This window comes from Triticum urartu, chromosome 5, assembly GCF_003073215.2.
Source record: "Triticum urartu cultivar G1812 chromosome 5, Tu2.1, whole genome shotgun sequence".
NCBI lineage: Eukaryota > Viridiplantae > Streptophyta > Magnoliopsida > Poales > Poaceae > Triticum > Triticum urartu.
Genome location: NC_053026.1, coordinates 507,752,305 through 507,768,322, shown reverse-complemented (window position 1 = coordinate 507,768,322; position 16,018 = coordinate 507,752,305). Strand labels below are relative to the sequence as shown.

Below are 16,018 nucleotides of genomic sequence, written 5' to 3'. Positions count from 1 at the left end.
TTCTATGCTTGTAGATCATGAATATAATGCTTTAGGTGCTGGTTATATTGTTGAATTCATTCATGATGCTACTGAAAATTATTATGAGGGAGGAACATATGCTTGTAGGAATTGCAATAATATCAAGTTTCCTCTCTATGTGCTTAAAATTTTTGAAGTTATGCTTGTTTTGCCTTCCTATGCTAGTTGATTATTGTTCCCATAAGTTGTTTTCTCACAAAATCCCTATGCATAGGAAGTGGGTTAGGCTTAAATGTGCTAGTCATATTTATACGTCTCCAACGTATCTATAATTTTTGATTGCTCCATGCTATATTATCTACTGTTTTGAATGTTTATGGGCTTTATTATACACTTTTATATCATTTTTGGGACTAACCTATTAACCCAGAGCCCAGTGCCAGTTTCTGTTTTTACCCTATTTTAGGGTTTCGAAGAAAAGGAAAATCAAACAGAGTCCAATTGACCTAAAACTTCATGGAACTCATTTTTGGAAAGAAAGAAGCCCAGAAGACTTGGAGTGCACGTCGGGGGATCTGCGAGGAGGTCACGAGGCAGGGAGGCGTGCCCACCCCCCTGGGCGCGCCCTCCACCCTCGTGAGCCCCTCGTGGCCCCCTGACGTACTTCTTCCACCTGTATATCTCCATATACCCTAAAAACATCCGAGAGCACAATAGATCGGGAGTTCCGCCGCCAGAAGCCTCCGTAGCCACCGAAAGCCAATCTAGACCCATTCCGGCACCCTGCCGGAGGGGGCAATCCCTCTCCGGTGGCCATCTTCATCATCCCGGTGATCTCCATGACGAGGAGGGAGTAGTTCTTGAAGGAAATATGCCCTAGAGGCAATAATAAAGTTATTATTTATTTCCTTATATCATGATAAATGTTTATTATTCATGCTAGAATTGTATTAACTGGAAACATAATACATGCGTGAATACATAGACAAACAGAGTGTCACTAGTATGCCTCTACTTGACTAGCTCATTAATCAGAGATGGTTATGTTTCCTAACCATGAACAAGGAGTTTTTATTTGATTAACGGGATCACATCATTAGGTGAATGATCTGATTGACATGACCCATTCCATTAGCTTAGCACCCGATCATTTAGTATGTTGCTATTGCTTTCTTCATGACTTATACATGTTCCTATGACTATGAGATTATGCAACTCCCGTTTGCCGGAGGAACACTTTGTGTGCTACCAAACGTCACAACGTAAATGGCTGATTATAAAGGTGCTCTACAGGTGTCTCCAAAGGTACATGTTGGGTTGGCGTATTTCGAGATTAGGATTTGTCACTCCGATTGTCGGAGAGGTATCTCTGGGCCCTCTTGGTAATACACATCACATAAGCCTTGCAAGCATTGCAACTAATGAGTTAGTTGTGAGATGATGTATTACGGAACGAGTAAAGAGACTTGCCGGTAACGAGATTGAACTAGGTATTGAGATACCGACGATCGAATCTCGGGCAAGTAACATACCGATGACAAAGGGAACAACGTATGTTCTTATGCGGTCTGACTGATAAAGATCTTCATAGAATATGTAGGAGCCAATATGAGCATCCAGGTTCCGCTATTGGTTATTGACCGGAGACGTGTCTCGGTCATGTCTACATTGTTCTCGAACCCGTAGGGTCTGCACGCTTAAGGTTTCGATGACAGTTATATTATGAGTTTATGAGTTTTGATGTACCGAAGTTAGTTCGGAGTCCCGGATGTGATCATGGACATGACGAGGAATCTCGAAATGGTCGAGACATAAAGATTGATATATTGGACGGCTATATTCGGACACCGGAAGTGTTCCGGGGAAGTTTCGGATAAAACCGGAGCACCGGGGGGTTACCGGAACCCTCCGGGGGGTTAATGGGCCTCATGGGCCTAAAGTGGAGAAGAGGAGGGGCTTCCAGGGCAGGCTGCGCGCCCCCTCTCCCCCTAGTCCGAATTGGACAAGGAGGGAGGGGCGGCGCCCCCCTCTCCTCTCTCCCTTCCTTCCCCCTCTCCTACTTGGACAAGGAAAGGGAGGGGAGTCCTACTCCCGGTAGGAGTAGGACTCCTCCTGCGCGCCTCCTACTAGGGTCGGCCGCACCCCCCCTTGGATCCTTTATATACGGAGGCAAGAGGCACCCCATAGAAACAGTTGATCCACGTGATCATATTCTTAGCCATGTGCGGTGCCCCCTTCCACCATAGTCCTCGATAATATTGTAGCGGTGCTTAGGCGAAGCCCTGCGACAGTAGAACATCAAGATCGTCACCATGCCATCGTGCTGACGGAACTCTTCCCCGACACTTTGCTGGATCGGAGTCCGGGGATCGTCGTCGAGCTGAACGTGTGCTAGAACTCGGAGGTGCCGTAGTTTTGGTGCTTGATCGGTTGGGCCGTGGAGACGTACGACTACATCAACCAAACGCTTCCGTTGTCGATCTACAAGGGTACGTAGATCACACTCTCCCCTCTCGTTGCTATGCATCACCATGATCTTGCGTGTGCATAGGAAATTTTTTGAAATTACTACGTTCCCCAACAGTTCTCCCTCGGGGCTGAGGGTATGTACCAGTAGCTATGTGTTTGATCTCTCTCTCTCTCGTGTTCTTGATTTGGCACGATCTTGATGTATCGCGAGCTTTGCTATTATAGTTGGATCTTATGTTTCTCCTCCCCCTCTACTCTCTTGTAATGAATTGAGTTTCCACTTTGAAGTTATCTTATCGGATTGAGTCTTTAAAGATTTGAAAACACTTGATGTATGTCTTGCCGTGCGTATCTGTAGTGACAATGGGATACCACGTGATTCACTTGATGTATGTTTTGGTGATCAACTTGCGGGTTCCGCCCATGAACCTATGCATAGGGGTTGCCACATGTTTTCATCGTGATTCTCCGGTAGAACTTTGGGGCACTCTTTGAGGTCCTTTGTGTTGGTTGAATAGATGAATCTGAGATTGTGTGATGCATATCATATAATCATACCCACGGATACTTGAGGTGACATTGGAGTATCTAGGTGACATTAGGGTTTTGGTTGATTTGTGTCTTAAGGTGTTATTCTAGTACGAACTCTAGGGCTGTTTGTGACACTTATAGGAATAGCCCAACGAATTGATTGGAAAGAATAACTTTGAGGTGGTTTCGTACCCTACCATACTCTCTTCGCTCGTTCTCCACCATTAGTGACTTTGGAATGACTCTTTGTTGCATGTTGAGGGATAGTTATGTGATCCAATTATGTTAGTATTGTTGAGGGGACTTGCACTAGCGAAAGTATGAACCCTAGGCCTTGTTTCCTAGCATTGCAATACCGTTTACGCTCACTTTTACCATTAGTTACCTTGTTGTTTTTATAATTTCAGATTACAAAAACCTTTATCTACCATCCATATTGCACTTGTGTCACCATCTCTTCGCCGAACTAGTGCACCTATACAATTTACCATTGTATTGGGTGTGTTGGGGACACAAGAGACTCTTTTTTATTTGGTTGCAGGGTTGCTCGAGAGAGACCATCTTCATCCTACGCCTCCTACGGATTGATAAACCTTAGGTCATCCACTTGAGGGAAATTTGCTACTGCCCTACAAACCTCTGCACTTGGAGGCCCAACAACGTCTACAAGAAGAAGGTTGTGTAGTAGACATCAATATTCTTCATGATGCTCTCTTTATGTTACAATTCTTATCTTTTATGTGAGCATCATTGAAATCATCATGCCTAGCTAGGGGTGTTAAACGATAGCGCTTGTTGGGAGGCAGCCCAACTTTATTTTTGTTCCTTACATTTTGCTCCTGTTTAGTAATAAATAATTCATCTAGCCTCTATTTATATGTGGTTTTATGATTTTAATTAGTGTTTGTGCCAAGTAGAACCTTTGGGAAGACTTGGGGAAAGTATTTGCGATCATGCTGTAAAAAACAGAAACTTTAGCGCTCACGAGAACTGCTGCCATTTTTTATTGGAGAGTGCTATTTAGTTAATTATTTTTGCAGATGATTAATAGATAAATTCCTCACGTCCAGCAATTTATTTGATAATTTTATGAGTTCCATAAGTTCGCGTTAGTTACAGATTACTACAGACTGTTCTGTTTTTGACAGATTCAGTTTTTCATGTGTTGTTTACTTATTTTGATGAATCTATGGCTAGTAAAAGAGTTTATAAACAATAGAGAAGTTGGAATACAGTAGGTTTAACACCAATATAAATAAAGAATGAGTTCATTACAGTACCTTGAAGTGGTGTTTTGTTTTCTTTATCTAACGGAGCTTACGCGTTTTTTGTTAAGTTTTGTGTTGCGAAGTTTTCAAGTTTTGGGTAAAGATTCGATGGACTATGAAATAAGGAGTGGCAAGAGCCTAAGCTTGGGGATGCCCAAGGCACCCCAAGGTAATATTCAAGGACAACCAAAAGCCTAAGCTTGGGGATGCCCCGGAAGGCATCCCCTCTTTCGTCTTCGTTCATCGGTAATTTTACTTGGAGCTATATTTGTATTCACCACATGATATGTGTTTTGCTTGGAGCGTCATTTTATTTACTTTTGTTTTGCTTGCTGTTTGAATAAAATACCAAGATCTGAAATTATGAAATGTTAGAGAGTCTTCACATAGTTGCATAATTATTCGACTACTCATTGATCTTCACTTATATCTTTTGGAGTAGTTTGTCATTTGCTCTAGTGCTTCACTTGTATCTTTTAGAGCATGGTGGTAGTTTTATTTTGAAGAAATAATTGATCTCTCATGCTTCACTTATATTATTTTTAGAGTCTTTAGAATAGCATGGTAATTTGCTTAAATAATCCTGATATGCTAGGCATCCAAGAATAGTAAAAACTTTCATATAAGTGTGTTGAATACTAAGAGAAGTTTGATGCTTGATGATTGTTTTGAGATATGGAGGTAATAATATCAAAGTCGTGCTAGTTGAGTAGTTGTGAATTTGAGAAATGCTTGTGTCGAAGTTTGCAAGTCCCGTAGCATGCACGTATGGTAAACGTTATATAACAAATTTGAAACATCAGGTGTTCTTTGATTGTCTTCCTTATGAGTGGCGGTCGGGGACGAGCGATGGTCTTTTCCTACCAATCTATCCCCCTAGGAGCATGCGCGTAGTGCCGAGGTTTTTGATGACTTGTAGGTTTTTGCAATAAGTATGTGAGTTATTTATGACTAATGTTGAGTCCATGGATTATACGCACTCTCACCCTTTCATCATTGCTAGCCTCTTCGGTACCGTGCATTGCCCTTTCTCACATTGAGAGTTAGTGCAAACTTCGCTGGTGCATCCAAACCCCGTGATATGATACGCTCTTTCACACATAAACCTCCTTATATCTTCCTCAAAACAGCCACCATACCTACCTATTATGGCATTTCCATAGCCATTCCGAGATATATTGCCATGCAACTTTCCACCATTCCGTTTATCATGACACATTCATCATTGCCATATTACTTAGCATGATCATGTAGTTGACATAGTATTTGTGGCAAAGCCACCATTCATAATTCTATCATACATGTCACTCTTGGTTCATTGCATATCCCGATACACCGCTAGAGGCATTCATATAGAGTCATCTTTTGTTCTAGAATCGAGTTGTAATCATTGAGTTGTAAATAAATAGAAGTGTGATGATCATCATTTTCTAGAGCATTGTCCCAAGTGAGGAATAAAAAAAAGGGAAGGCCATAAAAAAAGAGAAGGCCCAAAAAAATAAAATAGAAAGGCCATAAAAAAAGAGAAGACCCAAAAAAATGAGAGAAAAAGAGAGAAGGGACAATGGTACTATCCTTTGCCACACTTGTGCTTCAAAGTAGCAACATAATCCTCATGATAGAGAGTCTCTTGTTTTGTCACTTTCATATACTAGTGGGGAATTTTCATTATAGAACTTGGCTTCGTGAGCAAGCAAGTTGGATGCACATCCACTTAGTTTTTTTGTTGAGCTTTCATACATTTATAGCTCTAGTGCATCCGTTGCATGGCAATCCCTACTCCTTGCATTGACATCAATTGATGGGCATCTCCCTAGCCCATTGATTAGCCACGTCGATGTGAGACTTTCTCCTTTTTGTCTTCTCCACATAACCCCCTCATTATATTCTATTCCACCCATAGTGCTATGTCCATGGCTCACGCTCATATATTGCGTGAAAGTTTATAGGTTTGAGATTACTAAAGTATGGAACAATTGCTTGGCTTGTCATCGGGGTTGTGCATGATGAGAGCATTCTTGTGTGACGAAAATGGAGCATGACTAAACTATATGATTTTGTAGGGATGAACTTTCTTTGGCCATGTTATTTTGAGAAGACATGATTTCTTAGTTAGTATGCTTGAAGTATTATTATTTTTATGTCAATATGAACTTTTATCTTGAATTTTTCGGATCTGAATATTCATACCACAATTAAGAAGAATTACATTGAAATTATGCCAAGTAGCACTCCGCATCAAAAATTCTGTTCATTTACCTACTCGAGGACGAGTAGGAATTAAGCTTGGGGATGCTGATACGTCTCCAACGTATCTATAATTTTTTATGATCCATGCTATTATATTATGTATTTTGGATGTTTATGGGCTTTATTATCCACTTTTATATTATTTTTGGGACTAACCTATTAACCCAGAGCCCAGTGCCAGTGCCAGTTTCTGTTTTTCCTTGTTTTAGAGTATCACAGAAAAGGAAAATCAAACGGAGTCCAATTGACCTGAAACTTCACGGAACTTATTTTTGGACCAGAAGCAACCCGAGAGACTTGGATTTCATGTAAGGGAAGCAACGAGGAAGCCACAAGGCAGGGGGGCGCGCCCACCCCCTGGGCGCGCCCTCCACCCTCGTGGGCCCCTTGTGGCCCCCCTGACGTACTTCTTCCGCCTATACATCTCCATATACCCTAAAACGATCGGGGAGCACAATAGATCGGGAGTTCCGTTGCCAGAAGCCTCCGTAGCCATCGAAAACCAATCTAGACCCGTTCCAGCACCCTTCCAGAGGGGGCAATCCCTCTCCGGTGGCCATCTTCATCATCCCGGTGCTCTCCATGACGAGGAGGGAGTAGTTCTCCCTCGGGGCTGAGGGTACGTACCAATAGCTATGTGTTTGATCTCTCTCTCTCTCTCTCGTGTTCTTGAGGTGGTACGATCTTGATGTATCGCGAGCTTTGCTATTATAGCTGGATCTTATGATGTTTTCTCCCCCCTCTACTCTCTTGTAATGGATTGAGTTTCCCCTTTGAAGTTATCTTATCGGATTGAGTCTTTAAAGAGTTGAGAACACTTGATGTATGTGTTGCCATGCGTATCTGTGGTGACAATGGGATATCACGTGATTCACTTGATGTATGTTTTGGTGATCAACTTGCGGGTTTCGCCCATGAACCTATGCATAGGGGTTGCCACACGTTTTCGTCGTGATTCTCCGGTAGGAACTTTGGGGCACTCTTTGAGGTTCTATGTGTTGGTTGAATAGATGAATCTGAGATTGTGTGATGCATATCGTATAATCATACCCACGGATACTTGAGGTGACATTGGAGTATCTAGGTGACATTAGGGTTTTGGTTGATTTGTGTCATAAGGTGTTATTCTAGTACGAACTCTAGGGCTGTTCGTGACCCTTATAGGAATAGCCCAATTATGTTATTATTGTTGAGAGGACTTACACTAGTGAAAGTATGAACCCTAGGCCTTGTTTCCTAGCATTGCAATACCGTTTACGCTCACTTTTATCATTAGTTACCTTGCTGTTTTTATATTTTCAGATTACAAAAACTATTATCTACTATCCATATTGCACTTGTATCACCATCTCTTCGCTGGACTAGTGCACCTATACAATTTACCATTGTATTGGGTGTGTTGGGGACACAAGAGACTCTTTGTTATTTGGTTGCAGGGTTTTTTGAGAGAGACCATCTTCATCCTACGCCTCCTACGGATTGATAAACCTTAGGTCATCCACTTGAGGGAAATTTGCTACTGTCCTACAAACCTCTGCACTTGGAGGCCCAACAACGTCTATAAGAAGAAGGTTGTGTAGTAGACATCAGCAGGCAGCTTCAGATGCGCAGCAAAACCACTCGGAGTAAATTGCCTATAATCAGGTTTTTGGATTGTTGGAAATATGAGAAAATTACTATGAGATTTAATCCGAATGAACACAAGATAAATCATGACAGCAATAGCAGAGATTAAACTAATCATGCGAACTAGCATAGTAGATGAACAGATCACATCTAGGGCACATACTAGAAACATGAATTCTACCACGATCTCGAACAGGAAGGATAGAATCACATACGGTGCAGCGGGAGCAGCACCGCCGGCGTTGACGTTGTCGCCCATGTCGTCGAGGATGAGGTTGCCGAGGTCGGGGAAGAAGTTGTCGTTCGCGAAGTCATCACTGCCAGCAGTCGCGCGAGTGCGCTCCCCAAAAACCTGATCGCCCCTCTCCCGTACAGGATCACGAGAGGCGGGGTTCCGGAGGCCTGCTGTCCCTTCTCCCGGTGCACGCCGAAAGGAGGGATGGAGAAGACTTGCTTGGCGGCGCAATGATCTGGAACGGTGGTGAGAAACCATACGAAGCGGTGACGGCTAGGGTAGACGTCTGCCTGACTATATAGAGCGGGCGGGCCGGGTAGGTCGTGGGAGTAAATCCCACGTCCGAGTCGTCACGATCCAAAAGAATCGGAAACGGTTTAGTAATTAATGTGTCCGTTAATTACTAATTAAGACAACGTGCATAGCTCTGCCCTTGGCTCGGCTCAATCCCGCGCGGCGCGGCGAGCGAGGAGGAGGAGCGCGCGTGTAGGTCTCCTCTTCTCATGCTCATACAAGTGGTAGAAGAGCTCACTTGTGCAACTCTCTCTCAACTTCCGGGGTGGGACTAAACTTTAGTCTCACTCACTCCACTCACATGTGTGCATGAATGGGCCAAGAGAATTTCAGAATTTTAGTTGGGCTTTGGGCCAAAGGCCTACTAGCAAAATTCCAACATGACCCACCACCGACTCCACAGCTGTAACACAAAACCCCCAATCCGGGCGCCTCACTCCGAACCCTAGCTCACTCTCTCTCGCTGGCGTAGCTGTAGGCGTCTCTGGCTGGTGGAGGATCTTGGCCATCCTCGTCGGGAGGTGGAGTTGTGGTTGTCGACGTCGTCAGAGTCTGAGAGGACGATCCTCTCCTTCATCTGGCAGACGGCTTTGTCCTGCCGCCGCTTCAACTTGGCGAGCCGAGCCGCCTCCGCCGCTGCCTCCTTCGCCTCGCGCTCTGACTGCTCTATGGTAAACCAGACACTAGTAGAAAAGGGGGCAAAGGTCCAGGCCGAGTCAACCCATTAGTCCCGGTTCAGTCACGAACCGGGACTAATGTGAGCATTGGTCCCGGTTCGTGCGGCTAAGGCATTAGTCCCGGTTCACCTGAGCCCTTTAGTCCCGGTTTGAGGCACGAACCGAGACTAAAGGGTGCGATGCCCTTTAGTCCCGGTTTGTGTCTTAAACCGGGACTAAAGATTAGACCTTTAGTCCCGGTTTGAGACACAAACCGGGACTAAAGGGTGCAATGCCCTTTAGTCCCGGTTTGTGTCTCAAACCGGGACTAAAGGTCCCATTTTCAAACTCTAACACCCCCCCCCCCCCGTGGATCGCCTTTTTTGTTTCGAAAAAATCAAAAGAAAATGATAAAAACTTCAAAAAATAAAATCCTTCGAGAGGTAGTTATATTACTACATCTACTAGTTAGGAAAATTTAAAAACTTAAATTTGGACATGTTTTGCAAAAAATGTAGGGAAAATGTAAAACGGCTATAACTTTTGCCTACGATGTCGGAAAAAAACATATAATATATCAAAATGTTCAGAACGAAAATCCGCTCCCGATTTTGACCGCCTACGGCCTGTTTGCAAATTTTTAGAATCCTCAAATTCTAAAAGGTAAAAAAGTTATGCTCAAATTTCAGTTTTTTTTGAATTTTTGTTAAATCTGGTCAAACTATGGTCAAACTACTTATTCAAGAAGATTTAGTGTTACTAAATAATTATTCAATAATATTAGTGTTACTAAATAATTATTTCAGTTTTTTTTGAATTTTGGTCAAATATGGTCAAACAATGGTCAAACTACTTATTCAAGAAATATTAGTGTTACTAAATAATTATTTCAGTTTTTTTGAATTTTGGTCAAATCTGGTCAAACTGTGGTCAAACTAGGGTCAAACTACTTATTCAAGAAATATTTGTGTTACTAAATAATTATTGTTTTTTAGAACAATAGTTTCAAACTCAAACAGTGAAATGTGTGACTTCATGCTCAAGCTAAATTCCTGAGGGTTAATAGGATTGACATCTTACTATTGTCAGGAAAACAACAAGTGCAGACTTGGAAACGAGGGAATAGAACCAGAAAGTTAAGCGTGCTCAGACTGGAGTAGTGAGAGGATGGGTGACCGTTCGGGAAGTTAAATGATTTGGAATGATTAGGGGTGGTTAGAGATTAAAGGTTAAATTGAGCAATGATTAGGGATGATTAGAGATTAGAGGTTAAATTGAGCAGTGATGAGGGGTGATTAGAGATTAGAGGTTAAAATAATTCAGAAATTTGAAAATAAAAAAAAATGAAAAAAAAATCATAAAATTTCCTTTAGTACCGGTTGGTGTTACCAACCGGGACTAAAGGTGGACCTCCAGGCAGCGGCCACGTGGAGGGCCTTTAGTCCCGGTTCGTATAAGAACCGGGACTAAAGGGGAGGCTTTAGTACCGACCCTTTAGTCCCGGTTCCAGAACCGGGACTAAAGGCCCTTATGAACCGGGACAAAAGGCCCTTTTTCTACTAGTGAGAGCGCCTTCGGGTTCTTCCACCGTAGGCGGCAAGCGTACGTCTTTGCCGTCGTGAGTGACGGACGGTAGACCCAAGTGAGGAGTCGCTTGTCCTTGTCGGGCTCCACCAGCATACTACGGTAGCGGCGTCCTGCTGCCTCACGCAGCGGGCGGCGCGCGCCTCCGATTCCGGAGGTTGCGTGTGGGCCGGCGATGCGGGCACTAGCACCCACCACTACCCACGCAGAGCAGTGACCGGCGGGGGAAGGGAACGCCGCGGGGGCGAAGCGGACGGCGCTGCCTTGACGAAGTTGCACGTGAGCCGGGAGGGGCCCGCTCTGGCTACCGCGCTACGCGGGGCCGGAGCTGCGGCAACACTGCAGATCCGGAGCAGCCCCCGATGTCCATCTTGGACCGCTCCAAGGCAATGCTAAGGGCCAGGTCCTCGTCGATGTCGAGGTCGAAGCCGGAGTGGCTGCCAGAGCTTGACATTGCGTCGGATTGGATCGAAATTGGAGAGGGAAGAGGAGAGGACGAAGGGAGAGAGGAGAGTGAGCTAGGGTTCCGAGCGAGGAGCCGGATTAGGGTTTTTTGTGGGACAATGGTGTGGTCGGTGGTGGGTCGGGCCTGTCAGCACCAACATGGTGGACTCACTTGGGCGACGTGGCGGGCGCACCCGCGTGTGCCTGGGTCGCCGCATATTCGATTTAAGGCGTCTGGATGGATAGATTTTTCATGACTGACAAGCGTTCGGTCCGCCTGCTCGGACGTTTGAGACGGGTCTAAGGCACCCGGTGGTACATGCTCTCACACGCGGTGATATTTCTTCCATGGCTCGACACACATGCATTGTCGATAGTATTCCTGGGCGTTTAGATCACTAACGAGGCAGCGCTTGAGCGTCATACCATAACACTATTGTGGGCATGCTGCTGATTTTTTATTTTTTTTTGAATCGGGCACGCTGCCATGGCAGACTTCAACATCACTCAGCAAAATCTCTCCTGGTAATTTTAATGATAAAAATCAGTCTGACAACACAGGAAACAGCAATGTGATGCCGCATCAGCCATCAAGACTGCACCCTAAGGTCTGATCTTCTCATTGCAGGAGATAAAATTTACTCTCACGCCTCATCCAAATGTTCAAAAGATCCAGGCTTGTCGAATGGAAACACAGCCCCGGGCATCGGAGTTTACCTCAATTTTATGCAGGATCAAAGGAGCATTCAAATTCCGATTCAAGCTCTGCTCCGGCCAACTCTCAAGGCAGGATCACAAACCCTTGTCCTTGCAGCCAAGCACAACTCTTGCTTGTTGTCCGGCCAACGTTTCTCGCGGACAACCTTTCTCTTGCTAAGGCAGCGGCTGCTAGAAATGTTGTGGCCGATTCCACTCCTTGGACGATCAGAACAACTCTTGCGGATTACTACAGGTCCAGCGACAGTCTTCAGTCGTAGATGTTTCGTATCTGCTCACAATGTAGCTCATGAGGCTCTAAGTAGATATCTAGAACCTGTCTTTAGCTGTTTCGGTTCAACGACAATCTCTCCTCTTTCTACCTTAAATCTACAGGGTTCTGTACTACATGCTGTACATTATAGTTGAATGAATTTTGCGCCTTGGGCACCTTTCCCCGTTTAAAAAAGGGTATATGATGTCCAGAAATTTTGTTAAAATTGTCTGTTTCATGGTTGTCACTGTGAAGTACGCATCTCAAGGGCTCATCAAAGATTGTCGTTAACAAATGTGCTCTCTGTTCTTAGTACTGACAAATGTGCTCTCTGTTCTTAGTACTGACGACCGGCATGCACACATGGAAGTTCCCTCTCAAATCACTTCACCTAGATGACCTCCAAAAGGAAATCAACCACCACGCAACTTATCATAGTGACGGCCATTTTCAGTTAAACTATTCGAAACAAAGCAAAATATCTCCAAGAGGCAACCTATCCAATCTTCTCGAGTCATTCTAGGGGCGACAGCCCACAGGATTAGTATTTGAATAGATTACACAGCACTTGCCAGTAGGCCCATGATGAGGAATGATTATTACTATCAAACTAACACACGATGATGAGCTCATCACCAGATTAACTTACTACGCGACTGCAAGTAGCACCATAACCCATTTATAAAGAGGCACCCGAATTACCAACTCTGGCTGATGATGGCTACATAGACAAAAACACGGCAAATCTAGCTGAGTAGCATTGACTACAACAAATGGGAAGTTGAATATAGTATTGTGACATAATATACAGATGTACTATTGATCCCTCCTATAAAAGGCCAGTGCGTGCAAGGATATATAGTATCAGTTGTTTGTTCCCAGGGCCTTCCTCACACTGTAAGCATAGGAGAGCTACAGGGCTTCTTGCTCTTTGCGGCTTGCGTCCTTATGTCAGTGCTCAGCTTTCACATTGGAATCTCCATTAGGCAAAACATTTTGCGACTGAGCCAACCGCTTTGATTCCTGGACAAAAAGTGAGTTATTAAGAAACTAATGCAGTAGAATACAGATAAGAGGATAAATAAACATTTAGGTCCAATGGACAGCCCAAATGACAAAGTTCAGGCGAGAGGGTCAACAACGGCACGGAGACTAATAACACAAGAGCCATAGCTGGTGAAGATTTACAAACAATGCATTACTAACACAGAGCAAATGATGTCCTCAGATAAATTAATTATTAAAACCAAGATCAGTGTTTTAAGTAGCAGATTCTAATCAAACACATATATCATGGTTCTAGTCTCACCAACTTAAGCTAACACTTCCAGAAGGCAAAGAAGATGAACTGAGCATTGTGACAACAGAAACATGAAACCACATTGTTCAAGCTCCTTACTAATGTAGTCAAATATAATTCACATTGTTTTCTTGTCCCGTTGGCAGATTGGTATTCAACATTTTTAATAAAGACACGTCTATCTTACTAACGCAGGCATATTTACACTTACAGCGGCAGAAGTAGCACGTATCTGCCTGTATGCTTCAATGTCTTCAGGAAAAGCTTCTTCAAGCTCCTCTAGAAGATGCTTCCTCAGACTCTGAAACAAACAGATGTATGATATTATTATGTCATTCCAATCAATTTGATTAGGGCCGGCAGCTACACGTTCATTCAATAAATGTTATACAGATACTGGATACAAAATCGCCACCTATCCATTCTTATACAGCTAGATAATACAGAGACAGGAATCTGCATGAGCAGTACAACAAACACAGGCCCCATATTTCACCTAAATTAAATCAGGGCCGGGAGTTAATTGGGAATAACACCAGGAAAAGCTTCGAAAATGAATTCCCAGCTATTTGTGACACTGATTGATCTTAACGAACCCTAAACAAAAGTAGGCCTTACAGACAACGTTTCAATAAATGCTATACAGATACAGAGATGCTGGATACAAAATTGCCATCTATTCATTCTTATCCAGCTAAATAATACAGAGACAGGATTCTACATGGGCAGTACAACAAAGACTGGCACCACATTTCACCTAAATTTAATTAGAGATGACAGTCAATGGGAGTAACAACAGGGAAAGCTTTGATAATGAAAAGTATTGTTACCAACTGATCGGCTGCACTCTGTATACCATAACCAATTTAAGTGGATGGAGATGGAGTAATTTCATTTTTTCTTGGTAGTTGCCGTGGTGTAAGTAAATCACATAAATGAAGGCCCAATTCATGAAAGACAACATGTGTTTGCTTGATTTGTGGTTGGATGCCACTATATGGAAGATACAAGATGCGATAAAAAAGCTCTGTGTTGGTTCCTTTTCACAGGGCATACAAAAAATGTATCCCCTTCAAATAACCAATATCATCTTATATCAGAAGCAGCATTCTTTTATACACGAACAGCTGTACCAATTGAAGATTTCATCAAAAAGTTCCCCTAAAAATAGACCAGCAAACTTTCTCACTGGTTTTAATCCATTGTACTCTACCATGCTACAAACTGTATCGAGCATATATCTATGGGCATGTTTGATTAATAGTGAAATTTTGGCACATTTTAACAACAGTTTAAGCCATCCATACCTTGAAAGCATCGGTCTTGCCCTTGGTGATCTGGTTCTTGGCGATGCAGCTGTTGAGCACGTCCCGGGTGAACTCATCGGGGTTCTTCCCGTCATCGATCAAACTAACAACACACGCACCAATCAGAAAGACACAGTTCAGGCGAGAGGGTCAACAACAGCAAAGGAGCAATGGGGCAAGAGACAGAGACTAAACGATCTCACTTGACGACCTCCATGGGCACCTGGATGTTGCACCCTTCGGCGAGCTTCTGCATCGTGTCGAGCTCCGCCACCAGCGCGTTCCTGCATCGCCAGACAAGACCAAACCCTAAGGGATCCGCGCACGCAGAATAAGCCGCGGGAGGATAACGTGGTCGCGGGGGAGGTTTGCTGCGGGGGTACGGGGAGGCGAGGGAGCTCACAGGCGCTGGAGGAGGGGGAGCTGGGACGCGGAGCTGAAGGAGGAGACGTTGAGGTTGAGCTGGTGGAGCAGGCCCAGGGTCCTCTGGATCGAGGCCGTGACCTGCGCCAGGTTCTGCTTCGACGGGTCCTCCGGACGGTCGCCCCCTTGTACACCGTTACCGGAAGCGGCCGCAGCCGCTACGACGGCGGCGGTTGCGGCGGCGGAGGAGGAAGAGTTCGGGGCAGCGCTGTCCATGGCGAAATCGGAGGGGCAGAAGACGGCCGAACGGAAGGCCTCCACGGTTCGATTTGTAAATTCTTCTGTTTTTTTTAGAAAATGTAGTTCTTCTGGTAGGCCCAACTGACCAACAGATTACTGGGCCTACAGTATCAGGGGCTTTAAGATAAACTGTAGCCCACTCACTGCGCACCTTCGCTCTATTGGGCCGTCTTTTTTCTTTGGACATTTCGACCATTGAAAGCATTACTACATTTGCACCCAAAAAATGAACATTTTCACATAACTCTATGCTTAGGGATAAAAGTCCGGTAAATTTTAAAAATAACATCCTACATTTTCCCACTAATAACAGACTAGCATTGATGTCACACTAACCTTGCGGAGCCAGGACTTTGCTCCTTTTATTTTGGTATAAAAGAATGGCCGCCCTCTCCAATTTCATTTAAAGAAATCAAGGTATTCAAATTTGCTCCTTGGTATTCATTGTAAAAACAAATTC

General features: G+C 44.1%; 1 protein-coding gene across 1 annotated transcript; it reads right to left on the bottom strand.

Moving 5' to 3' along the window:
• Positions 1 to 12,767: 12,767 nt before the first annotated feature.
• LOC125510188 (mediator of RNA polymerase II transcription subunit 10b-like) lies at positions 12,768 to 15,601 on the bottom strand. Its single transcript, XM_048675288.1, has 5 exons — positions 15,299 to 15,601; positions 15,099 to 15,179; positions 14,896 to 14,998; positions 13,800 to 13,889; positions 12,768 to 13,311 (listed from the first exon to the last, which is right to left on the bottom strand). The coding sequence occupies exons 1-5, from the start codon at positions 15,532 to 15,534 to the stop codon at positions 13,240 to 13,242; spliced, it is 582 nt and encodes a 193-aa protein (XP_048531245.1). The 5' UTR covers positions 15,535 to 15,601; the 3' UTR covers positions 12,768 to 13,239.
• Between the last annotated feature and the right edge of the window lie 417 nt (positions 15,602 to 16,018).